This window comes from Pezoporus occidentalis, unplaced genomic scaffold, assembly GCF_034315485.1.
Source record: "Pezoporus occidentalis ecotype Australia unplaced genomic scaffold, CSIRO_AGI_Poc_V1 ctg145, whole genome shotgun sequence".
Classification (NCBI taxonomy): Eukaryota; Metazoa; Chordata; class Aves; order Psittaciformes; family Psittacidae; genus Pezoporus; species Pezoporus occidentalis.
The window spans coordinates 425,376-452,561 of record NW_026913263.1 but is presented as its reverse complement, the minus strand read 5'-3'; the positions used below and the strand labels follow the sequence as shown (position 1 = coordinate 452,561).

Genomic DNA, 27,186 nt, shown 5'->3' with positions numbered 1-27,186 from the left:
ACTATGGAAATGCCCAATTTTAAACTTCACAGCCCACTTTTGAGCATATCAGAGGTGGGAACGGGCAGGAGGTTGCCCGGTGCTCTGGAGTAACCAACCACCTCTCCTCCTGGTGGTGCCGGTGAGAGGGGGGACAACCTGCCGGGCTTGTGCAGGGGCTGTGGTGTCATGGGGTGCCGGTGGCTGCCAGCCTGTGCCATACAGCCGTTATATAAGTGCTCTTTGGGGTTTATGTAACCCGGGTCTCAGTGTCCGCAGTGCTGAGGCCCCGCCAGAACAAGATCTCTTGGGTATTTGGGGCCCGGTTCTGCTTGCATAATCCCAGGGTTAGGAGATATATTGTCTGTCACCAAAGTTGGCTCTCTGGTGTTCCAGTTTGCCTCTCAGCACTTCTTGGCTGCTTCCTTTCCCTTTGGTTTTTGGGTGGTATCTCCCTTGCTCCTGCCCTTCAATTCTGCTGCCTTTTGTTCCTGAAGTATTCCTTCAGGCCAGGAAAGGAGTTTTGTTCTGCAGCATAACCTCATCAGTAACTGATATGCTGAAAGACCTCTGAAGGGAGAAAAGAAGGGCAGTGCTGCCTTGTAATTTATCTTTTAAAGTTTTCCATCGACTGGGGCTTAGCTCCTGCCCAAGAAGGAGTCTGGACATGGGTTTGGCTTTTGTGTGTTCCTGGTCTGGCTCCCTCCCTGCGCTCTGGCCCACAGAGCCTGTGCTGGTGGTGTTTTCTTCAGAGCTCATTTCACATCTCTCCCCTCCATCCTGTGGTCCTGGACTGGGGATGGAGGCAGCCTGCCATCTCTCACCAGCAGTCTGCATATTCCATGTAGGTGTCTTGAACCCTCAGCTGCTGATCGCTTTACAGGTACCTAGAGAAATGAAAAATGTGTTACTCAGACTTCAAGCAGTGCTATTTGTTATACCAATATGACAGTCTCTGTGTCTGGTTACAGTGACAAGTCTGAGCAAAAGTCCTGAGGTGTTTAACTCCTAGATAAATCAGCAACGGGGATGAAGACATTAGAGCTGATGTATGTGCTGCTTGACAGGCAAGGGAAGCTTCTCCTGGGAGCAGGCAAGCTCAGGGGCTAGGCAGACTCAGCCCAAAGGATGCCTTTGTGTCTCGCAGTACTGTGGCTGTGACTCAGCAGGACACCAACCGCTGCAGCCAGCGCAGAGCTGGGGTGAGAGCAGTGGTGGACATCAGGCGTTCCTCTGATCGGTGGGCTGTGTTTCGCTGGAGTCGAGTGGGGCTCGGGGCTGCCAGGGTGCAGCACGGAGAGGGCATCCCTGAGGGGCACCCCGGTGAGCGCAGGGGTACCCCACACGTGCAGGAAACCACGGGTGCAGACAGAAGGCCGATCCCTGCTCTTTGCCAGCTCTCGTGCCGGCAGTGAGCAGGCAGCTGGAGAGGGCCAAGAGGTGTCCGGCGCAGGGTGCTGCTGCACGGGCACAGGGTGGCCGTGCCGGGTTATGTAAAGCTTACATAATTAGTGCTTTGTTGAACAGCCGTGGCCGGGAGGAGCGTCCTGCCCTCCCAGACTGAGAGCCCCATTATTTTCTGAGGAGAACAGAGTCTTGTTGCTAATTAGCTGCCCTGATAGTGGCTGCAGGGGTGGCCATGGCCCTGGGTCCCCTGAGGGGCTGTGTTCCCCTCCATCCCCACTGCGGCTGGCTTTCCTGGTGCTTCTGGAGGAAGGAACCAGGTGTTGATGTGTGTCAAGCCCTGGGAGGGGGTTTTGTGGCTCTCCTGGATGTTACAACAGGTAGGAGGAGGGAGTCTGAGCTTCCCCCTTGCTTTTGCCTACACTGTCCTTGAGAGGTTTCGCAAGCAATTTCCTGCCTCCGGCCGTGGAGTGTCAATGCTGCCTTTGTGAGAGGGTGCTCTGTGCAGACACCCCTCCTCCCTTCTTGCGTGACTTCCATGCACCCGTTGCATACAGAGAAAGATTAACTATTTTCAGAATATTCTATATTCCACAGCTGAATACAGGATGAACCAGCGCACTCTGGCTCTTGCCAGCCTCTGAGATGATTGCTGTGCCACAGTCAGAGAACTGCTGTTCCTCAGGTGTCACGTACAGTTGAACTGTGGCATCAGCTACACACCTCTCCAGTGCCCAGTGCACTGGGAAAGCATCACATAACCCCAGAGAACATCTTCCATCCTGCCAGTGCCTTTGCAGTCAGGCTTGCTCTGCAGATTTCCTTCTCTAGCCTTTGGCACAGTTGTAGTTCAGTGTGTCAGTGGCTGCGAGTGTTGCAGCTGGAGCTGTGCAATTAGTCTTGCTTGTGCCGTCCCTCACTGCTCCTCCCATTCTTGCTTTGACAGCTCAGGACCGGCTGCAGTAGTACCAGCTAGTACTAGCTAGTCTCTGACAAGCCTTTGCCCACAAAGTGCATGGAAGTTCCCAGAACGCCTGCAATAATATTTAACTGCTCCTTGCTCATTGTGCAGTACAAAAGACGGCTCCCAAAGTAAGAATTAACTCCCGCTGCTCTTTGTGCAGCTACCTTCCTCACCAGGTGTACACACCTCTGTCCTTAGGATAGGAAATAATTCCCAAAGGCTCAGCCAAATAGTGCTGTTCAGTACCCTGAGTTTCCATAGTGAAATGATTTTAGAAATAAACAAGTGTCTGCTTTTCAGTGGTGTGCCTTCCCTGGAGATGCTGATGTTACTCTAGCAGAGAAGTTGGCCTCCCAGGAGGATGGTGTACTTCCTAGCTAGCCACATTAGCTAGCTAGTAACTGAGAGGTAAGGAAGTAATCATCTTACACAGTGTTTTGTCCAATGAGGGGTCTCTTGGACCTTCTTGAGTAACAGCCTCAGGTAGGGGACCTTCAGGCCTTACCCTGAATGGCAATTTCTATACCTCTAGGAGTGCTGGACTGTTTCTAGAGCTGAGCTGTGGATGTCCACTTGCGTGTGCACAAACACATGGACTTACCAAGGCTTGCCTTAGAGTCTGGAGACTGGATGCAACTATAACACCGTTTCTCACACACCTTGGTGTCAGGCGACTGTGTTAGTTAAAGAAATCTCACACCTCAAATAAACATACCTGCTGCTTCATGACACTTCACAGCAAGCCGTGTCCCTTCACAGAGCAAAGGCTGTGTGTGTCAAGAGCAATTCATTGCTGAATCGAACGTGCTAGAGAATATTCTCCAGGCTGCTTCCCATGCTGTTTTAAGGGAAGTTTGAGAGTATTCTGCAAGGAGGTGATGAGGTGAGTTTTATAAGTGTGGATGCAATAGAAAGTGCCCAACTGTGGGACAAATCATTAGCTCTGTCAGGCATCATGAGTCACACCTGTGTGCAGTGTTTAGGGGCAGCTCCAGCAGTCACACCACATAGGGAGCATCAAAAGCAGAGCAGAATGAGAGCAGTCACGACTCTATTCCTTACAGAGACTTCTAAAGCGTAATACACAAGTGTTGGTCGAGAAGCCAAACACCTCCCCCTGCTTGTATGTACAGCTGGGGGTGGTGGTTGCTGCTGCTTATTGAGCAAAGAAAACTGGCAACCCCTGGTCTGCAGCACAAACCAGAACCGTACTGCAATCACGTCTGTTGGGTTTTGATAGTGCAGGCACATATAAACTTTTAAAGTGCATGATAGAATAGTTGTGCCCCTCTTGGCATTCAGGATGCCTTGCAGGATAGAGTGCCTGGGTGTGTGCAGTGTCTAACCCAGGACCTGCACAGTGGGAGCTGCTTGGGGACCTCTCAAATGGAGAGCTGTAACCCACCTGTATAAGCTTCTTGAAGCTTACTGTCTGCATTGCTGTTATCACCACTGCCCTCAGGAAACCCTCCTTGTAGATCTGGTACCTCTTCTGATGAGCACAGTGCAAAACATGCAACAGAGCTGGTGTGAACCCAGCAGTTGTTTGCGTTGCAGCTGATTCTCAGTGCCCACAGTGTGTAAGCATGGATGGGTTTACATCCTCATCGGCCACCACAACTGACCCATGGCTGTTTCCTGCTGAGCAGATTTGGGCCACTCTTTCACCCAGCTGTGCTTGGGCATATGTGGCTGATCTCCCTGTGCAAGGCTGTGCTGGGTGGTGGCAATGCTTTTGTCATTCAAGCAGTGTGGGTAACTGCTTGCATCTTCCTAGAGTACACTAACAGCATGAGCATGATCAGGCAGTTGTCAACATGCAAACATGGCTGATGAATTGATGAGTTTGTGTATTGTGTAAAAAGCTACTTGTATAGCCATGTCAGAGTAACGTGTTGAGCTCCTGTTACAAAACCATAATTGCATTTCTCTTGCAGATTTAGTCTTGGCAAAATTGGGGCAGGTATTATTCCATTGATTACCTGATGGGACCTGTTCAACGAGGCTGTTCCCACACTCACTCCAACCCAACTGCAACTTTGTCTTGTACAAAATAGGTTTTTGTGTATGTATTTATTGCTTCCTGTTGTGTTCCTGTCCCAGTGTGGGTCCCAGTTACACAGCGTGGAGCTCACCGTGCTGGAGCTCAGCCACACGGCTGCAGCAGGGAGCCTCGCTGTTCACAGGCTGTGTACACAATCAGGAGTTTAGTACAAAACATCAACCAAACCATTCCAGTTAGGCACTGCCAGCTTGTGTCACAGGTGTGGTGGGAGCTCTTGCATGGTTAAACGTGTGATTTTATCACTGTGTTACTAAGCTTTGTTGAAAGTGGCTTTATTCATTATAGTGGCAAGGATGAGCCCAGCCTCAGGAAGCGGGCTGTCCTCTGTGCTGATTGCTGCACCTCAATCAGTGTGGCATTCGGCTCTGTCACTAGTTTGGAAGAGATCTCACTGTCTAGATGTGTATGTGTCAGGAATGTGGGCTGAGGTACAGGTTGTGTTCCTCACCTCAGAACTTGTATTGACAGGACAAACACCAGCCTGAGCAGACATGGCTGTGGCAGTTGAGAGCTTGTACTCAGTGCAGGACCCAATTTATCATCAGATTTTGGGCTTCAGGCTCCTGGTCACATAAGTGATATTTAAAAAAGACCCTGTCTGATCCAGCTGTGCAAAGGTTTCACCAGAGCTTGCATAACATATGATTAAGAGGAAAGAAAAGGTAAAATGCAGAGGTGGAATGATCTACATAGGAATTGGACAAATAGGAAAACATAGAGAGGAGACTTGTAATGGCCTCACTTTTAGGCTGCTGAGCCGTTGGGTTTTGTTAGCATCACCCCCATCCCGAAGGCACCCTTTCCCGTCATGGCGGAACGGGTGGCAGAGTCACTGCCAAAGGAGGTGACGTGGATAATTGCTGGGGTGTGGGGAGAAAAGTGCTTCCTCTTCCAAACAAGCATGACTTTGTGCTCTCCGATGCCTTGTCAAGGTCCCCTGGGCCCGGGGTGAGATGGCAGCAGTGTAACCATGGCAGTGTTTGTCTCCGGTTTAATGACTCATCCCAGAGCGTGTGGTCACGTGTGCAGCCTCCCTGCTTCCCTTTGCCCTATTTCATCCAGTCTTTTGATCTAGTTATATAAGCAGGAGTCGAGAGGGCCTGGGGGAAGGAAACAGTGCCCAAGAATTGCAGGTAGTGTGACTGAAACTTGTCCATAGCTCGAATAGCAGAGCTCTTGTCTGGGAAGCCTGGGAAACTGGGTTTATTCCCAGCACAGTTCTCTCTCTGGAAGTGAATGTGATGTGTCCTATCTGAGCTTGGAAGTTTAAGAAGGCGTGGTGGGAGGACAGGGCTCCAAGACCTTGGCTGTGGCAGCAGAACTATCATGGTTGTAGCAGCAAACCCTTTTGCCTTTAGCTTCACATGCAGCGTAATTCTTTCTTGCATTCATCCTGAGATCTGTTCCATCCCATAAGTTGTGGATACCTGTTTTTCCAGTATATGTAGGACTTGCTGGGGCTGATGTTTGCAGAAATGTTTGAGCTGCTCTGCTGGTACTGATCCATGGTGGGATGAGCCCTGAAGTTCTAAAGAAATTCTGATAGACTGTGAGTAAATGCTGGGGCAGGTCTGGTGGCATGTCTGGAGAGGAAGCTTGCAAAATTGGTACTTTTGACTGAGGTGTGGATCTAGTTCTTGTCATCTCGATTTTAAGAGGTGATACTAGTGGTAAGGTTAATTTAATAGGCACATTAACATGGCAGCTGTAGAGATGCCTGTATGTGGAATGTGCTATACTGAAGCATCCTTCGTTTAAGCTCTCAGCTCTTTGCCTCCACATCCCAGAGTCACAATGTGAATTTTGTGGGTTCTGTATTATTTCATCTGCTACATTCTTCTGCACTAAAGTTGTCTTTCCTTCATAATTCTAAGTGTCAGTCCAGTTCAGTCATTAGCACGGATACACTGTATAAGCAAGAAAGCTGGTTATGAGATGAGGGTCAGGGTCTCTCTTTGCCTGACGCAAGGGGACAAGATGCTCTGAAGAAGCTATTCTAATGCTTGTCAAAACCAGTTTACTTCAAGGGAAGCTTTTGATAAGAAACATCTTCTTTCTGTGTTCTGCAAGTATCAGTTTGGTCACTGCCAGCCTGTTGAAGAGCAAAATGTCACATAGAACAAGGTGTCATTTCACATAGTGCTTAAGACTGAAATCAGCCATTAATGGAAGTCTGAAAACAGTAGAATGCAGATAAAAAGGAATGTGTGTGATTTATAATGCGGAAAGGGTATTGCCACTTACTTTTTGGTTTTAAAAAAGCTTGCTAGATGTTACCATTTAACTCATGAGTGAAGCCTGGTGATAAAACCACAGAGTGGGCTGCTAAGCCATGGCCCAGTGTTTGAGCGACATAACCTCTTGCATGGTATGTCCTGTTAACTTGGAAGGTGATTACAGGTGTCATATAAATGGAAATTTCCACCTCTCTTGAATGATGTGTAACAAAGAAAGAGATTGGAGTTGTTTTCATCAGAGCTCATCAGGCCCCTGTAGGAAAACAGACCTTTGGGGCAGCAAGTGCTCTGCATGGACTGAAATAATTTTGCCTTGTTTTCTTGTCGGGATGCTTTTGGGTTGTGTGTTAGTCTTGGCTTTCACTGGGAGCAGACCCTTCACTGTGAAACTTGACTGGCTGTCGGAGACAAACCCCAGTTTGCACCTTGAGAGAAACATGCTTGCAAATGAGTGTGAGTAGGGATTGTTGGTTTCCATTCAGCTCAAATACTGACAAACGCTCAGGTAAAAGCCAGCCTGGCAAAATTGTTCTCATGTTATTACCTCTTTGTCTTTTCAGACCAACCCCAGGAAGCTGTGTTCAGCAGTGACCATGTTGAACACACAGAGGATGGAGAATGGCAGCGCTCTACTTCAACTACCTCATCTCAGAGTGAGCGGGCAGAGAGACACTTGCAGAACCAGCACAAGAGCCTGGCCTCTGAGGACACCAAAAAGAAGAGGGCTCAGAAACCGTCTCACATGCGGAGGAACATAAGGTAGACAGAGGATAATAGAAGGAACTAGGGTCCTATTATAGCCCTTTGGGTAAAAACAAAATCTCTGGACTTTGCTTCCACTGCTGGAAAACCAGATGGCTTTTCTTTTCCAAAACCTTAGGATTTCACTAGTGGGAGTAGTATGTTCTCAGACTAGAGTGCTGCGTGTGGGTGCAGACTTGTTTGGTATTTCAGAAGAGTGAATATTTGGATATGGAATATATATTGCAAAAATGGTGTATTTGTGGCTGGCTTTTAAAACATGCAGTTGAAAAACAGCACCACCATTAAGTAAATATCCAGTTTCAGATATTTGCTGATGAGGATCCTATTGCAAATAGCCTAAAATATAGTCCTCCTCTCTACTATCTTGGTTAATTGTTGGCAGGATGCTGTGACTGAAATGTTGGAAATCAATTTCACCTGGATTTTATAAGGCAGTAATTGATTGCATAAGTCACCACATATATCCTGGGACAGGTTGTGAAGTGGTAATTCCCTTTGAAATTCTGTTCAAGGGGATCTAAAATGCTTAAAGAAGTCACAATGGAGCAGGAACTCCTGTGGCAGCAAGTAGCTCTTTTGCCCTGTATGTAATGCCCTGGTGGTCTTTGGTTCATACTTAACCTTGTGCAGGTTGATTTTCTTACAGCCAAAGAAATGAGCATTGACTAGGCCTTGGAAAGTGGGTTGGGTGGATTTAAAGGTTAGTTTCAGGGAGCTGCATTTTAGCACTCCTTCTACTGCACCCCTCCTCTGGCAAAAGAACCTTCATTTCTAGGCAGCACGTGTGAAACTGAAGAGGGGAGCAACTTTTGGAAGTAATGAGAATTACCTGTAAAATTAAGATGGTTTGCAAGCATCCTTTGAAACAATTGCTAAAGCCATTAGAATTCCTAGTTCCTGAAAATAGTCTGTAAGGGGAGAATCGGGGCGATGACTTTTTTGTGAGTGAATTGATGCCTTTTGTAACTTCTTTGCATGACTTTGTGCGTTTTCTCTTTATAAACTGCATAGCAATAAATAACATCCTTTCAGGTGGACGAACTTGTCAGTGATAACCTAGTTTAAGGATATTCTTACCTACTCCCAGTTTTCCTTCTTTCATTATTTTGCTTCTGTCAAACTTTTGTCTTTTCCTTGACTAATAGTAGTGTTACCTATAGTTGGGAAGCACAGGCCTGAAATAGCTGTAGAATTTGTCTATAGAATTTGGAGATGATGTTGCTAGTCTTTGTAGCTGACAGACTATCTTCAGCTTGTCAATCATCTTTTGAGCCAGCAGTACAGCCATTCATGTTTCTGGAAGAAACTGAGTGTAACTAAATCACGGTTTTCTGCTCCTGTGTTCAGAAAGCTGTTGCGTGAGGACCAACTGGAAGCTGTGACAAAAACAGCCCAACAGGAAGAGTTGGAGAGAAGGAAACGGCTAGAGCAGCAGCGGAAGGATTATCCAGCCACTATACCAACCGTACCCCTTGAGTTTCTTCCTGGTAAGTAGTGGGAGATGTCGCCTGAAGCAAGATTCATAGGGATAGAAGAAGAAGGTAGTGCTGTGCTTGTCCATGATAAGACATAGGGTAATGTTTTTAAACTAAAAGAAGGTAGATTCAGGCTAGATACAAGGGTTTTTTTTCTTTTTAATGATGAGGGTGATGAAATACTGGCACAGGTTGCCTAGAGAAGTGGTAGATATCCCATCCCTGGAAACATTCAGGGCCAGGCTGGATGTGGCTCTGGGCAGCCTGATCTAGTTGAAGATGTCCCTGCTCATTGCAGGAGGAGTCAGCCTAGGCGACCTTTAAAGATCCCTTCCAACCCAAACCATTCTATAACTCTATGCTGCACTTGGACTTTCAAGTGTAAACTCTTGAAAGGGCAGTTCCAAACCACTTGTGGGTTCAGTGTAGTAACTCAGAAGTTGTAATGTTCAGTGTAGTTAGTGTTCACTGTAGTTGAATTAAGTGTTCCTGAATTAAGATGCTGTGGCTGTATGGTGAAAGGTAACTTTTGTTGAAGATATTTTGACAAGTTAATTGCATGTAAGCAGGATGCTGGAACAGGTCTCTCGTGCCTTTCCAACTGCTGTGGAACCTTAAACCAATGGTCTTGACAGAGTTGCTGTGACCTTGACCCAGGTCATACTTATGCTGTGAATGATCTGATAATGCATAGATCTGGTACTAGGGATGGTAGAATAATAGGCTGGGTGCACATATGTTCATGGTGTAACGTTGTCTTTTCTTGCATGTTTCAGCAAGCAGTGAAGTAGGCAGTATAAATGGTTAAGCATCACCCTTGTCTTCTGGTGGATATGTCATCTTGCATTGTCTTATGAGCCGGTGATTTCAGTGCTATATTTTATAGCACAGCCTCTAAGACTGGTGTAAAGGGCAGAGAAGTGCAGTTGGAAGTTGTGGTGGGGGTAAGGAGTTCTTGAATTGACTTTGTCTCTGAAGAAAATGTGTATTCTTCCTCAAGTGCAAGCGTTCAAAACATTTTTACGAGTAGGAGAGAAGGAATAAGAGTTACTTAAAACAGTTTAACTCTTGCAGAGTAGGTTGCAGCCCTTGAAAACGTCGTTGCTTGCTGAGTCACTGCAGTAGTGCTATTTGGTCCCATTAGCTAGTCTCTCCCCACATGGCAGCACTTAAACATGCAAACAAATGGTCTTGATCAGCAAAAGTTGTTTATGATATGTGGGATGTAATTATTACAGCGTCCCTACTAACAAAGGGCCATTATCATCCCTTCAGCAATTGGTACTTTCTCTGCTGGAGGAAGAACATCTTTTACTCCTGAGACACCCCCCCCCCCCCCCCCCCCCCCCAAAAAAAAAGGGACTTTAGCACGTTGCATGGTTGGTGTACCCTATCCAGGGTATGCAGTAGAGAGGGTGCCTTCAGCAGTGGGCTATTGTTAGGCATATTGAGAAAGAAGGAGATTGTGACCCAGGAAGCTGAGTCATAGCAGTATTGTAGACAGTGAGAGTCTGTTATGGAAAATTCCAGGGATAAGTTATTGAAGCAAAAGTGGAAGAAAATACTGTCTGGTTTCTGAACAGTTTTGTCTCCTTCCCCATTATTATGAATTACTTATTGTTTGTAATTTATGTTTGTAGAGGACATAGTTTTCAGAACAGCTGAGGCTACCCAGCTCCCTCCTCAGGTCCTGGCTGAGGAAGTGATCTGCCTAGATAGTACCAGCAGTGGCAGTGAAGATGATGCTAAAGGAAAAAATAGCATTAAAGATGGTAAGTGACCAATTGCCTTGGCCTGCTCTTCTCACCCTGTGCTGCTTATTTAGCCACAGATCTCCTGTTTTCATCTAATCAGATGCTCCAGCAGTGAATCACTGCAGATTTTTGTAGGCCTATTGGTTTCCAAATAAATGGCCAGTTCTGGACTTTGACATTTATAAAATGGCCTGTCAGGCACTCTTGCAAACTTGTGTTTATTTCTGCTTTATAAATGCACTTAATTTTGCTCAGAGCTCTGCTGAAGAATGCTTGTATGAGATGTGGCATCATCTGCTGTGTATAAAAGAAGCATCAGAGTATTCAGATCTGCAACTGAAAGTGGTCTTTGTGTCCCTTGTCCCGTATGGATCTAACCTGACACTTCTGTGCCACTCTGGTAGAGTGCCTGATTTCCTTGATGGTCCTTAGACATTATATCAACAGATAAAATGCATGTCTGGTTTTGGGAATTAAGAAGACATGTGGAGGAGACTTAACAGAAACTGTCTCATGTTCTGTTTGGATCAGCTCAGGGTAACGTTCTCAGACACATGGGGAAACTCATGGAAACTCAAGCTTTTACATGCTGGTCTGAGGGGCCTGATGTGTGCCTGTGTTGTGCCTACTTGTTCAGAAGAGGTCATTAGGCGAGTGTGGAACTATGAAAGATGGTAGCCTTATTTTCCTGATACGATTTTTTTTTATTGTCTTGGCAGCATGATAATCCTGATGGCAAGTTAACCTTTACCCTTATTCTCTCCTGTTTTGATTACATTACAGAAGTGATTGAGCTGAGTTCAGGAGAGGATGATGCCCTCCAAATTGTGGACAGCAGTGACTCTGGCAATGAAGGGGAGGAGGATGGCAGTGAAGAGAGCAGTGGCTCTCATGTGAATGATGCCTTAAATCAGTCAGATGCTCTGGGGCAAGTCATTGTCAATATCAACCATCCACCAAACGAGGAGGACATTTTCCTAGCTCCCCAGCTTGCACATGCAGTAAAACCTCATCAGGTAGGCTTTAATAGTCTTGAAAATGCAATGAATTCAGGTAATTGTAATCTCAACAGAACTTCTTTGGTGAGCTCTGTGACCACTCCGGTTGTGGTGGTGGCTGTTGTGGACAGGCAAATGGTAAGGACAAATTAAAGGAAGGCCAGGACTATTGTTATCATCAGACCTTTGCAGATTTAGATGAATACTTTAAAAATAGAGTTATATTTGTACTCAAACTAATCAACCCCAATTCAGATTCTCTGGCTACAGGTGAATTTTGATTTTTTGTTATATTCTCAGGAAGTTTTATGAGTATCTAAAAATGTTTTCTGAGCTCTCCCTAGATTAGAGTACTGTAGTGAACTTGAAACATCCCCTTTATATCTTCATGGTTTATGCAATCCTGATGTGCTTACCACTCTAAATTCATACCCACCTTGTTTTTTTTCCTCCCACAATTCTAATACCTTTTATACTTTTCTCTCTAGATTGGTGGGATCCGATTCCTGTATGACAACTTGATTGAGTCTTTGGAGAGATTTAAAACCAGCAGTGGGTTTGGGTGCATTTTAGCACATAGCATGGGCCTGGGGAAGACAATACAGGTCATCTCTTTCTTGGATGTACTTTTTCGGCACACAGAGGCAAAGACTGTTCTTGCCATTGTACCTGTAAGTAGCCATGTGAAGGGCTGGCTGAGGGGCTTCTTTGCCCTACTTCTTTCTTAGCATAGAGAAGATCAATTATTTGTCCCATCTCATGACAAGCTCTGTCACACCCTTGCTGCTCTTCTCCCTCTTTCATCCCCTGTGTCCCTGAGTTTGCATGCTGTGGTCTGCTCCTGTCTGGGCACAGCTGGGTGTCATTCCCTATTCTCATTTTTACTCTTAAAATCCTGAGTGCCTCAGTTGGGTTTTTAATCCTTCCATGGGTAACTTTTTTTCAGGTGAATACACTCCAAAACTGGCTAGCAGAATTCAACATGTGGCTCCCAGCACCTGAAAATCTTCCTGCTGATTATAACTCCAAAGAGGTCCAGCCCCGCACCTTCAAAGTCCACATCCTGAATGATGAACACAAGTAGGTGCCACTAAAAGCCCTTTTGAGCCCTTGAATTGCATCTTATGGAACTGTTATAAGTATTGCTGTTGCAGACTGTTTAGTTTGGGCTAATTCTGTGCTGTTGACTCCCAGCTCTTTCCCACTCTGCATTTGTTGTGGATACTGTCTTTGAAGGGAGGATTTTGGTACCTGGGAAAGAATACCTGCCATTCATTCAGTGTTTATATCTTGTACTTCCTTCTCACACTTCTTCTATATATGCTGAGATCAGGAACCCAGTTCCAGAGACAGAGCTGCTTCTGCAGAGAGGTGCAGAAGTGCTATGGTTTGTTTCTGGTGGTGCACTGCTAGTTCTGTCAGAGTCTTGGGATTCCTGAGGCATGTGCTCCCTGTACCACATGTCTCTCATTTTAAATGTGGGTTGTTTTTTCATGAGATTTTTCACACACACTGGGATTTCTCTACCCGACACTGTGACTTTCTGTGAATTCTATTGTCCTTGAGGGATTCTGGCAAGTTATATACAAAGCCTCCTTGTCCAGAAAGCAGAGATTAGTGATTGCAGTTACAGCCTGGTCTGAAGTATATTCTTGGCTCATGGGTCTCTGCTTCCTTTCTGGTCATTTGTCTTGCATGGCTCAGGACAATGTAGTGATCCTAAGGAGGAACTCTCAGTTTATCACATATGTTCGTACACTTATCTGCTGAGATCTTCACCTTCTGGGTGGAATTGTACTTTGAATCTGCTGATGCTACTTCAACCATATGTTTACTATTGGATAGGATCTGGTGTGCACTGGGAGGATTGAGTGAGGACAGTGTCTTGATTTGAACCAATTCTGAGCAGACTGGCAGAGAAGGAATAATTGAGGGACACTAGCATTGGAAGAGACGACAAGGTGGGATAAACAACTAGACAATTACAACCATGTACGTCAGTGAAAATGTTTTTTGCAGAGGTCATCTCCTTAACAGCTCTTTAAAAAGGTGCTCTCAAGTTTGATATGCTTTTGTACATGACAAACTTCTCCAGCTCAGTTGCTGTCAGGATTTGTCATTCTCAACCTGCTACTGTGGCACGTAAGAGACAACTTTTCTTTTCCTCTCTACCAAATTGTGTCCTGAAGAAACTTCATTGTATTCCTCTGTCTGGTTTGATGTGAGAAAGTGCTTTAATTAATTGAACAGGTTTCTTTTTCTCCTGGCAGACTCCAATCCAGTGATTCAAACTGAAACTGGAGAGAATGCTTACAGCTTCTTTTGCTGATTGGTTTGTTTTGCAGGACAACAGCTGCACGTGCAAAGGTGGTGAATGACTGGGTGACAGAAGGTGGTGTGCTGCTGATGGGATATGAGATGTACCGTCTTCTCTCATTGAAGAAATCCTTTGCCACCGGCAGGAAGAAGAAAACAAAGAAACAAGCTGGCCCTGTCATTATTGACTTGGATGAAGAAGACCGGCAGCAAGAGCTTCTGAAAGGTGGGAGGCCAGTCCTTGAGAGACATAAAGAGTGTGATCCTGTTGTCCAGCTGTCAGCTCTGGCAGCACAGGGAAACAACCTATAACTTACTTCTAGCATCCCTGACACAATCAAATTCTGCTGGGCAGGATCGTGTCTGTTGAGCCAGAAAGTTGTTGAGCTTTGGTTTAGTCTTTCGTTTCTTGCAATAGCTGCAAGTAAGTATAGAAGTCTGAACTTGGGGATCTGTCTGTGTGAGATTTGCCAGTCCGATCTGATGCAAGAAACCCAAATTGATAGAGTGCAGGTCATTGAGCAGAAATCAAGGCACAGTTATGTCTGGTCATTACGACATTATGCTAAATTGGAGCTAGTCACATTTTATCTCCTGAATCAGCCTTGCTTTCTGTCACTCATGAGTACCACTCTTTTTCAGAACTGCCCTTCTTTTTCCCTTTGTCAAGTTGGTGACCATATAAAACCAGAACTTTGTCTTACTCAACTCTAACTAAGAATTGATTTTCCTTGTCCTCAGGGATTGAGAAAGCTTTGTCTCGCCCTGGCCCAGATGTGGTTATTTGTGATGAGGGACACCGGATAAAGAACTGCCATGCCAGCACTTCACAGGCCCTGAAGAACATCCGCTCCCGCCGGCGGGTCGTGCTGACTGGCTACCCGCTCCAGAACAACCTCATTGAGTATTGGTGCATGGTAGACTTTGTCCGACCTGACTTTCTAGGCTCTCGTCAGGAATTCAGCAACATGTTTGAGCGCCCTATTCTGAATGGGCAGTGTATTGACAGCACCCCTCAAGACGTCCGTCTCATGAGGTATCGCAGTCATGTCCTGCATAGCCTGCTGGAAGGCTTTGTGCAGCGGTGAGTCCACAAGGAGTTCTTGATGGTAGTCCATGCAAAGAGTTCTTTCATCCCAAATTAGCCTGCTTGTTTGCTGAGTTTATTGCAGTACGGCTGATCTTAACTGCCTTATGGAATCATAGAATCATTTAGGCTGGAAAAGACCCTTAAGATCATGGAGTTCAGCTGTTAACCTAACACTACCAAGTCTACCACTAAACCATGCCCTTAAATGCCACATCTACACATATTTTGGATACCTCTGGGGATAGTGACTGAATCACTTCCCTGGGCAGCCTGTTCCAATGCTTGACAACCCTGTCAGTGAAGAAATTTTTCCTAATACCCAACCTAAACCTCTCCTGGCACAGCTTGAGGCCCTTTTCTCTTGTCCTGTTACTTGTTACCTGGGGAAAGAGACCAACAGCCACCTCATCACAGTCTCTGTCCAGGTAGTTGTGGAGAGCAATAAGCTTTCCCCTGAGCCTTCTTTTCTCCAGTCTAAACAGCCCCAGTTCATTCAGCTGCTTCTCACGCAACTTGTGCTCTAGATCCTTCACCAACTTTGTTGCTGTTCTTTGGACCCACTCCAGCACCTGTGTCTCTTTGCAGTGAGGGGTCCAGAACAGAACACAAGATTCAAGGTGTGGCCTGACCAGCGCCAAGTACAGGGGGATGATCACTGCATTGGTCCTGCTGGCCACACTATTGCTGATACAAGCCAGGGTATTCAACTGGCTGTTGGCCAAGACCCCCACGTCCTCTTCCTCTGGGGAGCTTTCAAGCCACTCTGCCCCAAGTCTGTAGTGGTGCATGGGGTTGTTGTGACTCAAGAGCAGGACAGAGCACTGAGCCTTGTTGACCCTCATGCAATTGAGCTTAGCCCATCGATCCAGCTTCTTAGGCTTGAGTTTTAAACAGGTACCTTAACTGTGTTTGTGGGAGGATCTTAAGCATACAGAGGACGTTCTTGGGTTAGCAGCTCCATATTTACCTCAGAATCTCTGTCTTGTTCAATCTGTCGACTGTAAAGTGGTTCTTATGGCTCTGTTTTGCCTTGTGGGTAAAAGTAAAGTTGGTTTGCTTTGGTACCACAGTCTCTGACAATGGAGAACTCTGCAATGTTCTGCAGTTAATATTCTGCAAATGTTAATTTGCAGAATTAAAGAATTAATGTTCTGCAAATAATAACTGCACGAGTGATTTCAGTTTTATTTTGATGTCTTAATAGTTAATTTCAATGTTCAGTTCTTGACATCCTTTACCCAAGGATCTGAAAGTGTTTCATGAACCTTCAGTCATGAAAAGTGACAGTGACTCCACTGCTCTGGAAACAAATCAGCTTTGTTTCTCAGGTGAGGGTTCTAAGATGCTGGACCAGTGATTTGGATGGAGATTTTAGTCATTGGCAGACCTAAAAAGAGATCATGGAAAGCAGGACTTCATCACCCTCTTAACCCCATGACCTGTGCTAGAAGATTATTCCAGTGGTGAGGCACTGGAATAGGTTGCCCAGGGAGGTTGTGAATGCTCCATCCCTGGCAGTGTTCAAGGCCAGGTTGGACGAGGCCTTGGGTGATATGATTTAGCATAAGGTGTCCCTGCCCATGGCAGGGGGGTTGGAACTGGATGATCTTAAGGTCCTTTCCAACCCTAATGATTCTATGATTCTATGATTATAACATTTGATATCTCTGTAATTGTGCTTACAGTTGGTTTTGGCTGCAGGGGGAGTATCTTGGAAGTGTTGTGCATTAGAGAAGCATACAACTAGAGGTCTTTTTCCCTGCAGCCAGGTGGGCAAGAAATCAAAATCTTACCCTACAGGCACCCACAGAGAGATCAGATTGGGAAATTCCCTTCCCTCTATTAATCTCTCTATTTCCTCCACAGCCGAGGCCACAGTGTGCTGAAGGTTCAGCTCCCATCTAAGGAAGAACATGTCATTTTGGTACGTCTGTCAAAGATCCAGCGGGCCCTTTATACGGAGTTCATGAACCGGTTCCGAGATGCAGGCAACAGTGGCTGGCTGGGACTCAACCCACTGAAAGCTTTCTGTGTCTGTTGTAAGGTAGGTTTTGGCAGGAGATGTAAAGAAATATTCTGGGATGTAAGGGAAAGCCAAGAATAGGAGTCAAAACAGGAGCTCGAAATGTGATTGACCAGGCACATCTTCTCTCCCCAGAGTGCCCTGCAGTGGCCTAGCAGAATTGTTATCCCCACTTTCAGAACTGGGGTGCAGGGATGTTAAATGTCTTTTTCATATTTGTGTAAGAAACTTGCAGGCATCAGCTGGTACCTTATCTATTTACCTGCTGCAGTGCAAACAAGCAGCTTCCTCTGTGTTTGTGCTGTGTGGGATGCACAGTGGCTTTTTGGTTTGTTCTCAAGGAAAGAATTGAGCAGTTTTAAAGTTGGGATAGCCTGAGTTAAGATGGTTTATACCTTGTGTTGTGGCAGAGTCATGTTTCCTGTTTTCAGTACCTTAATGCAGTCAGACTTGTTTTCTTTGCAGTGCCTTGCAGTTCCATTTGGGGATGGTGAGATGATTGAACTATTACTTCTTTCCTTTGAATAGCTGTGGGAGTTTTCAGTCCACAATCATGGGCAAGCAGCAGGCCAGCGCAGGCCTAACCACTTTCTTTTGTTACCCCTTCAGATCTGGAACCATCCAGATGTGTTGTATGAAGCTCTGCAAAAGCAAAATCTGGCAAACGAGCAGGATTTAGATGTGGATGACCTTGGCACAGCAAGTACTAATTCCCGCTGCCAGCCTCAGGGAATTAAAGTCAAAACAGAGAGTAATGCTTTGGCATCACCAGCTGGAGAAGCTACCAACAGCAAGTTCCTCCAGAGCGTTGGCTTCAACCCTTTTCAGGAGAGAGCAAATCAGGTCGTTACTTATGAGTGGGTGAGTACCAGTGGTAGAAAACTCTTCATTTGGAGTGTTATGATAAACATCAGTTAGATACTTTGGAAGACTGTACCTCTTTTTCTTAAGGCATTTTTCAGAAGTAGGACAAAGAAAGGACTCTTCTCTTTAAGAGTTGGGAGTTTCTCTTTTCTTTACCACATGGCATCTTGCTAAGCATGTCTGCAAGGTGTTACGGTGGGGTCTGGGGGACTCTCCTGAGGCTGGAGTGCAGGCAGCACTCTTTTATACCATTGATTTCATCTGACCAAAAAGGGTGTGGACTTCGTTGTTTGAAAAAGGTGTTAGGGTAAAGTTTAATCTAGATAAGATGGTGGTAAATTTAGTGGGCTGAAGGAGAGGTCTTGGGATAAAGAGTCATGAAAGGTTAAGAGGATACTCATTCGTCCATACTCCAAGAAGGCTGTCATCTGGAGCTTCTGGAATGTGAAGTAGGCAGCAGTAGTTGGGAGTAACATTGTCACTTGAACCAACTGAATGTCTGTAACCTCTCTGCAATGACTTATTTCTCTCACCAACATTCACTGTTGAACTGAACAGAGAATGAGCAACTCCACCTGTAATAGTCTCCTGTTTCTTGGTAGGCCAAAGACATCTTGTGTGATTACCAGACGGGAGTCTTGGAGAACTCACCTAAGATGGTGTTACTCTTCCACCTAATTGAAGAAAGTGTGAAGCTTGGAGACAAGATCTTGGTCTTCAGGTAAGCAAAGTTTCAACCACTGATCCTAGAGTCACTAAATGCTGGAGCAGTTGGACCCCTCCTGGTACTAGGAGGTTGTTACACAAGGGGAATAGTGTGGCAGTTCCCCTTTTCTCTTTTGTTGTATTAAATCCTGTTTTTCCTCCATGGATTTTATACATCTGCCACTATCATTTATTACTGAGAGGTGTGCTGCTGCAAATGGGGTTTGACAACCACCAGTGCTGGAACGGTTGGGAAAGAGTTCTGATTCTCCACCTTTGCTGCTGTGGGGCTTTCTCCTGAACAGAGATCTTGATTTTGCAGCCAGAGCTTGTCTACCTTATCTGTCATTGAAGAGTTTTTGGCAAAGAGACCAGTGCCGAGTCCTCCAGGCTCAGATGGAGGAGTTCACAACTGGGTCCGAAACATCAACTATTACAGTGAGTGCAACCAATCCTCCTCTCTTTCGGGGTGACATTGTTTGATCCTCTGTGATGGACTAATTCCTGAAAGTCACCTACCATCTTGTAATTGTCCCTGTGCATGAAAATGCTCTTTTGAAGCATTTTTCTGATGAAGTTTCTTTCAGATTTCCTACTTTAGGTGCTTGAGAAGACAGTCAGTTAGATAGCAAATAACTGATAATTTCTAAATCCTCTTTTCGACATCTTGTTTAGAAGATGTTAGACATATTTAGCAACTCACCTACTAGTGCTTTTTTAAGTTGCAAAAGATACTTTTTATTTCCTATTTGGCTATCTTCTAGATCTTGCTTCCCAAGCCAGAATCACCGTGGAATGCTTTCACTAGCTCAGGGCTGTGAATTCCTCCTCCCTTCTTCCCCAGCTTTAAATCTTGTCCTGGCATGGGCGGTTGTTTTGTGTGGTTACTTTACAAGCCAGAACTGAGAGGAGCAGTGAATATGGTGTTCTGATTTTTGCAGAGCTGCCAGAAGTAAGCTGCTGCCCAGGAACAGAGATGATACCCCCCTGCACTCCTTTAGACCAGTACTCTCTGTGCTCAAATCCAGTCTTTGGGGGTTTGCCAAAGGCTTTCATTATTTTGCTTTCTCTTGTTCCTGCTGTTCTTGCTTGCTGTCCATCTTGCCTAATACAGAACCTTAATGGGCTAGGTGTTTTGTAGCTCTCCCAGTCCTGGACTTGGTAAGCTTGAGTAATGTTTCACTTGATCTTTCAGTTGAACAAATCCCAGCCTGGCTGACTGTATTGCACCTGCCTGACTGGGCAAATTAGAGGTACAGAGTGGCCCAGCTGAGGTCCAGGAGTGCATGACTTGAGGAAGACTTGTAATTGGTTCTGAGCAAGTTACAAAGCTCAGTGTTTGAGAAGTGGGTTTATCCTGATGGGATTCCCCCAGACATGCAGAGCTTTGAAATGTGTCTTTAATTTCCTCCTCAGGACTGGATGGCAGCACCTCTGCCTCAGAAAGGGAACGACTGATTAACCAGTTTAATGATCTCAGCAACACCTCTGTTTGGCTCTTTCTTTTGTCCACACGGTAAGTTGGCTGGAGCAGAAAGCCAGTGTGGAGAACTCGCGCACTGATGCTCTGTATGCTTATGAGGTTTCAGTTCTTAACTTTCTTCATAACATGGTCTCAGGTCTCTATGGGATGATAGTGCCATCTGCTTCTGAATTCCCTAGGGGTGTAGAATTTTAGCCTTAGTCCTCTGCGACACTTAACAGCAGTCTTGGAAACCAAACATGGGTTTGAAGTTACCTGCATGGTTGGAGGGAATGTTCCATAGGCGTTTCATGGACTCTTGGCTGTGATGATTGTCCCTGCCTAGAAGCTTTGAAAATTGCCTGAGGCAGCAGTTTGAAATTTGCCTTTCATTTCCAGTGCTGGGTGTTTGGGTGTTAACCTCATTGGAGCAAACAGAGTGGTGGTGTTTGATGCTTCTTGGAACCCATGCCATGACGCCCAGGCCGTGTGCCGAGTGTACCGCTATGGGCAGAAGAAGCCATGCCACATTTACAGACTGGTTTCTGATTACACTCTGGAGAAGAAGATCTACGACCGTCAGATCTCCAAGCAGGGCATGTCAGGTAATGTTGAGGGACATGGCACTCCACTCTTTAGTTTTCAGTCCTTTTAGATCCTTTAAGTTCCATTTCTGTGGTTTTCCTAACCTCTGGTTTCATAAGGTTGAGAAACAGCCAAAGAAGTGACAGAGATGCTATCCTAGGGCTTTTTTTGACATTTATGAGTCGAAAGTGACGTGACATCCTATAAGCAATTCATGGCAGAGCAGTAGGGGTTGTAGAGCCAGCATCCTGCAGGGGGGTTGTGCACAACCTGTCTTAAACTGGACATTATTCATTAAATAGCTCTGTGCTTCAATTTCTCCAGCAGCAAGAGGGGGAAATAGTGAAATTAAAATACATATTGATACCTTTGACTGATAGTGCTTACTTAAGGGCCAAGAATAATGAATTCATTCCAGTTCTGACCTGCGCTTGTACCAGAAATACCTTTTGTGTTGGCTTGTGCCAGCTGTCAAGCTGCTCTCGTAGAGCAGGCAGCTGAGGGTTGGAGTGACCCAGAAACAGTTCTGCTGCCCATGTCCTTCTTTGTCTCCAAATCTAACTCCAGAGACAGCAGCCCAGCATGATCAGTATGCTGTCTTGCACTTGAGGTGGAGACCCCTGGCAGCTGGCCTGGCTCCCAGGAGAGTCCTGGCTATGAATGTTTTCTCCATGTGCTCCCATTTGCCCTGTGTGCAGGAACAAATGTCCAAAGAAAACTTTAGGCTCTTGTGGGCGATGGACCATTGCTGTATTTCTGAACTTTCAACAAAGTTATAAAAATTTCGGTTCCTGGTTATTAACTTGAGCTTTTTTAGTGGGAATTCTGGGAGGGCACATGCTGACATAGCTGCAGTTCTGTCTCAGGGCTTGTATATTTTCCATTTTGTGATGTGAGATGGGACATCATCTGTAATTAGCTTCATGTTTGTGTGTGCCAGTAGCCCAGTGATTGCATTGCTGTGCAGTGTGGAGGACAAGGCATTTGTCAGCCTGATTTAGTCAAGCAGGCTTATCTATGAATGTGGCTGATGATTTTTCCTCCTGCCCTGACATTTGCAGAAGGCTTCTGAGGATGCTGCAGATGGCAGTGAGGGAGCTCTATTAGGGCAGGGGTGTAGGAAGGGCAGCACTACCTATCACTTCCCTTCTCTGCTCACTCCGCTCCCTTTTCCAGATCGGGTGGTGGATGATCTGAACCCAGTGTTGAACTTTACTCGGCGAGAGGTGGAGAACCTGCTGCATTTTGTGGAAGAGGAATCTGACCCTGCTCAGCTCTCCCTCAATCCAAGCAAGATAAAGGAGTCTGTTCTACAATTAGCCTGTCTCAAGTATCCTCACCTCATCACCAAGGTAAGATCAGCCTGCTGGCACAGGCAGTAGGTCTAAAGGAGTCTGACTGGGTGATGATGACATGGTGGCCAGGAGTATGTGTGTGCTGGTGCAAATAGGTAAAAAATCCTCTACAGAGAGCCCTAAGAGCCTTGCAATATCTTCTGCACATTTAGAGCCACCTCTGTCCTGATTAGGTTTGGGTGCCGGGTGTAGGGCAACTCGGTGCTGAGTGGGAAGGTGGCAGTGGCATGTCCCAGCTTGCTGCCACCTCTCTCCCTGGTGTGGCTTTAAAACAAAGCTGTGACAGCCAGCACTTGCCTGTGTTGTCAAGAGTTCCCCTGACAGGGTGGTGCTGCAGAGTGGGCCTGTGACTGAATGCCATGGGGCTCTAGTGGCTAGTGTCTTGGTAGTCTCTGTGCTTCTGCTCAGCCTGGCCTTTGGCTTGTGGGGTTTACTGTGTGCTCATGGTAAGCAATGACCTTGGCTGGGCAGGCTTAGTGATGGCTTAGCTGTCTGTCTCACTCTTCAAGCTGAGCTTTGGTCACATCCAGGCATTGCCCCACGCATGCTTTGCCGTGCCCAGCTCTGCCTCCAGCTCCCGTCTCCACTGCTCCTGCCTGGGATTGGAGCCGTGCTGATGCAGGAACGGGGTGGCTGCCATTTAAGGCATGTTGGTTCCCTCTTGTGGTGTGTTGGTGTCAAAACCTCAGTGCTCTGGGGTTGCAGGAGCCTTTTCAGCATGAGTCACTGCTGATCGACCGGAAGGAGCACAAGCTGACCAAGGCAGAGAAGAAAGCAGCCAAGAAGAGCTACGAGGAGGAAAAGCGAGCATCCGTCCCCTATACCCGGCCGTCCTACGCACAGTATTACCCAGCCAGTGATCAGAGCCTGACAAGCATCCCTGCCTTTAGCCAGAGGAACTGGTGAGTACCTGCCTCTTCCTTTTCTTCCTGTGCTGTAGACATGAAATGAAGAGGCAGAGGATGCTTATCCCTGTCAGTTGGGGCACTGAACTTTCCTCCTTCTTCTCTCACTAGGCGACCAGCCCTAAAGGGTGAGGACAAGCCAGTGGCAAGTGTCCGCCCAGTTCAATCCACTCCCATTCCTATGATGCCTCGACATGTCCCCATAGGCAATGCAGGATCAACCTCAAGTTCCAACCCTGCTGTCAACTTTCCCATCAACTATCTACAGCGAGCTGGTGTCTTTGTGCAGAAGATTGTCACCACCACAGGTTAGTGGCTGATGTTCACAGCGAGTTGAGTTGTGATGCCCATGGTGAATTGAGGGGTAGGGTGAGTTGCTGATGCCCTCATGGCAGAACCACTGATACGACCTCTGCATTTGAGTGGTTCCTCTGTACCTGGGAGACTTTCCCTGCAGGTGTCCAAAGGGGATGGGCCTAGTGGGTTGTTTAGAGTGAATTTCCCATCAGAGGGCCTTAAGTACCATCACCAATAGTCCTTGTTGGAACAGGGGAGATGCTGTGCCAGGGCAGCGTGGCTTTTGCTTCCTTGGAGCCTCTGCTCCCTTCTGATGCTGCTCAGAAATCAACCCAGGGCTTGCTTCTAGCAGCACATATAGAAGAAACAGCTGTATTGAAGCTGAGGGGTTTGATGGTACACCTCCCCACTCCTGACTGTGGCTGGTGCGTGATTTCATGGGCACTGTTCTGTTCCTTCCCCACTGCCAGATATTGTGATTCCTGGTACGAACACATCCACTGATGTACAGGCAAGAATCAGTGCTGGAGAGAGCATCCACATCATCCGAGGGACAAAAGGTAAGTCTCTGTCTTGGTAAGACTTGTGGATAGGGTCCTAGCCAATGCTAATTAGCAAAGACAAGGATGTAAAAGCATGAATCAGTCCCATGAGAGGAAAAGTAACAAGAAGAGGAGGAGATCTAGACTTTCAGTGGCTTGCTTGCAGCCCATGCTTTGGGTGTGCTACCATAGCTGATGTGTCAGGACTATTGCAACAGTGGCTGCTCATGCCTTTGAGAGGAGCTGTTGAACTTTGTGACTTGGCGTCTCATTTTCACAACACATACTGCGTATACTGTGGCAGTGAAACACTTCCTGGTGCTCCCAGAGCAAACTTAGTCTCAAGCATGAAGTTCCACATTTCTCTCCCACAGCACATTGGGAGGAGGAGCTCCAACACAGGAAAGCTGAAAGTGGAAGTGATGAATGAGGAAGGGGGCAGAAACCCCTCACTGACCTCCCTGCATGATCTGTGGGCTGGCCTTATGCAGCACTGCTGTCCTACTCCTGTCCCGGCAGTCTCACAGGCTCATGGATTCAGGATGAATGAAGTTGTTCTGCCTCTGTTCCAGGGACGTATATCCGGACCAGTGATGGGCGGATTTTTGCTATCCGGACCACTGGGAAGCCAAAGGGCAACGAAGGCCGTCGAACAGCTGCCTCAGGTAGGGGCTTGTGAGCGCTGTGTGGGGCTTACTCACATGCTTCCCTACCTGAGTGTCTGGGGTGGTGTTCCTTGGCCATGTTCCATCATGCCTGTGTTCAGAGGCGGCCCCACAGTCTCCCTGTGATCATCCCCACCTTCCTTTCTGCCTCTCTGCGCCCAGGTTTTTCTCCAAGGCCGTCTTTCTCACCTCCTCCGTCTCTTTGTTTCCAGGCTCCCAGAGCTCGTCACTGGAGTCCACAAGCAATGGCAGACACAGTGCCTCATCACCGCAGCTCCCCAGTGCAGAGGAGCTCACTCGGCCCATATCCCCTGACAGCCCCGAGATCATCAGCGAGCTGCAGCAGTACGCGGAGGCAGCGGCTGCCCGGGAGTCCCGGCACAGCTCTCCCAGCACCAACACAGCGCAAGGCCTCCCTGCCCGCATGGACAACGCGCCCGGCTTAGCAGCCCGAGGAGCTGAGCAACATGTGGGGATTCACTGCATGGCTCCCTCCGTGTCTTCAGCCCTGCCAGCCACCAGCCAGCACGTGGATGCCCACTCAGTGTTGGACTTACGGGGCAACAAGCGCAAGTCAACCTCACCGTCGGCTCCAGAGGAGCAAGCCCGCAGGCAGCAGAAGAAGCGGCAGTTGCCATCGTCCGTGCAGCCGTACGAACACGGGTACCCCGTCTCTGGTGGGTTCACCATGCCTCCTGTCTCTTTAAACCACAACCTAACCCATCCATTTGCCTCCCAACCAGGAAACTCCTTATACATGGGCACTGGCTCCTCTTATTACCAGCTGCCCAATTTACTCCCAGACCCTCATCTGGTGTTCCCTGTGACTACTGACCCTCTGCTGACAGCCGGCACCGCCAGCTCTTCTGCTGCTACCTCAGTCACCGCCAGCGTCCCCTCATTCATGCTAAACCCTTCTCTGACAGGGGTGCTGCCCAATTACTCGCTTCCCTTCACGCAGTCACTCCTGCCCGAGCCCAGGATGTTTGCTCCTTTCCCAGCCCCCGTCTTGCCTAGCAGCCTTCCCAGGAGCATGGCATCTGCCTACCCTGGCTACATGTCCCCTCACTCGGGCTACCCGGCTGGGGGCCTCCTTCGGTCCCAGGTGCCTCAGTTTGAAACCCAGGAGGTCCCAGAGGTGGGATGCAGCTCTAATGACGAGGACAAAGACGACGATGTTATAGAGATCACAGGGAAATAATGGGCCCAGCTCCTGCTCGGTCTCAGCTCTGCCAGGAGGCAAAAGTTGCAGGACCTTTGTGGGAGTCAGGATTTCCCCTCTGGGCCACTGCAGCAGGTGGAGAAAGATGCGAAGGGTGGTTTTGTTCTTTTTGTTTTGTTTCGTTGTTGTTTTAGCTGTCAAGGATCTGAACTGTATTAGGGGCTGGGAGATGGGAGGATAGAGTGGACCCGTGAGGGCCTTGGGGCCGAGGGGAGCAAGAGCCAGGGGAGGAGGGGAGCAGCAATGCAAACCATAGGAGTGCCTCCCTCCCATGCTCTGTCTGTCTGTCTGTCACTGTTCTCTGTCTTGTCTGGAAGGGGGAGGCTTGGTGCTGCAAGTCAAAGCCCTTCTCAGGCCTGGAGGCACAGGCTTGACCACTGGCAGGGCTGAGCTCCCTTTCACACGAACTGCCTTATCTGTGAACTTCTCTCACTCCTGGAGGTGTGGGCTGGGGGTGGGGGGGTGACTCCAGCAGAGGTTGGGGAAGAAGTGTTTTTACTGGGGAGGGAGTGTGGGGGGGGGCTTCTACATCATGTATGGGGGGTGGGATTGATGTAAGAAAAAGAAGAGAAAAAAAGAAACAAAACACCCCACAAACAATTTGTGATCCTCTTCAAATCTGCATGGAACTAGTGTGAGGGCTCCCGGCAGCCCCTGCTGCAGTGGTGAGGGCAGGGCTCTGGTGGGGGCTCCCCTGGACCCTTCGGGAGGGTCCCATCCAAGGTAGGTTGGTCCTGTGGTTCTGATGCCAGCTCTGTGTGCCAGATGAGTGGAGCAATCCCAGATGTCTCAGTGGCCATCAGAGGGGAATCCTGGCGACTTCCCTGGTTCTGTGGCTTTTCCATGGCCATGTCTCACCCAGCTGTGGCCCACCACAGGAGGTGGGCTCCCTGCTGCTTCTGAACAGTTCAAGGCAAGGGAAAAGGTTGGGGACACACACACACACTGGACCCAGTGCTGGTTGCTGTTGAATCTGTGATTGGAGCAACTTCCCCCTTTACAGAATCTCTACATTAATTTATTTCTTGAAGGCGTAGTATTTATTGTTTGGAGGAGTCTTTCTTTCTACTTTTAAATTCATTTCCATGTTAAAAAATAAAATGCTGGCCTCCATCACGCAGTGGTTGCTTGTTGGGTTGTCTGTGTGGGGAGAAGCAGCTGGTTGACCAAAGCATAGCCTAGAAGCGGGGCCAGCTGCGGAGGTTGCCTGTTTCTGAGCCGTGTCATGTTGGCTGGATGTGCCCATCAGGGGATCATGTCAGAGCAGGGAGGAGCTGCTCTGCGTGTTCTGCAGCAGCTGGAAAGAGAATGGAGTCCTCTTGTTGTGTTGGGGCAAGTAGAAAGGCTGGAAAGCCTCCCATGCTCATTCCCAGTGAGGAGGAGGGCTGTGGGGCATGTGGAGTTAGGAAGGCGGAGCTGCTGTGCTTGGCTCAGACCTGCTCTGCACTTGGGAGCAGAGGCTGGCCCTAGCCCTGACAGCAAACATGCTGGCTGCTTACCTTGGTGCAGGGCTC

At 47.5% G+C, this 27,186-nt stretch overlaps 1 protein-coding gene across 4 annotated transcripts in view; it reads left to right on the top strand.

The window, feature by feature from the left end:
• RAD54L2 (RAD54 like 2) overlaps positions 1-27,186 on the top strand; it is a 45,829-nt gene that overhangs the window by 18,003 nt on the left and 640 nt on the right. For 2 of the 4 annotated variants that reach the window (XM_062610177.1, XM_062610178.1), the window contains exons 2-21: positions 7,210-7,408; positions 8,762-8,901; positions 10,530-10,661; positions 11,427-11,659; positions 12,130-12,312; positions 12,588-12,721; positions 13,987-14,183; positions 14,699-15,041; positions 16,914-17,091; positions 17,680-17,931; positions 18,537-18,655; positions 18,962-19,077; positions 20,056-20,155; positions 20,501-20,706; positions 21,863-22,038; positions 22,747-22,943; positions 23,058-23,254; positions 23,714-23,803; positions 24,358-24,450; positions 24,663-25,763. In XM_062610177.1, the coding sequence (XP_062466161.1) occupies positions 7,210-7,408; positions 8,762-8,901; positions 10,530-10,661; positions 11,427-11,659; positions 12,130-12,312; positions 12,588-12,721; positions 13,987-14,183; positions 14,699-15,041; positions 16,914-17,091; positions 17,680-17,931; positions 18,537-18,655; positions 18,962-19,077; positions 20,056-20,155; positions 20,501-20,706; positions 21,863-22,038; positions 22,747-22,943; positions 23,058-23,254; positions 23,714-23,803; positions 24,358-24,450; positions 24,663-25,651 (4,274 nt within the window). In that variant the 3' untranslated portion in view covers positions 25,652-25,763. Of the gene's footprint in view, positions 1-2,647; positions 2,756-7,209; positions 7,409-8,761; positions 8,902-10,529; positions 10,662-11,426; positions 11,660-12,129; positions 12,313-12,587; positions 12,722-13,986; positions 14,184-14,698; positions 15,042-16,913; positions 17,092-17,679; positions 17,932-18,536; positions 18,656-18,961; positions 19,078-20,055; positions 20,156-20,500; positions 20,707-21,862; positions 22,039-22,746; positions 22,944-23,057; positions 23,255-23,713; positions 23,804-24,357; positions 24,451-24,662; positions 25,764-27,186 lie in introns of those variants that run through there. The other 2 variants (XM_062610179.1, XM_062610180.1) reach the window with 2 other exon arrangements.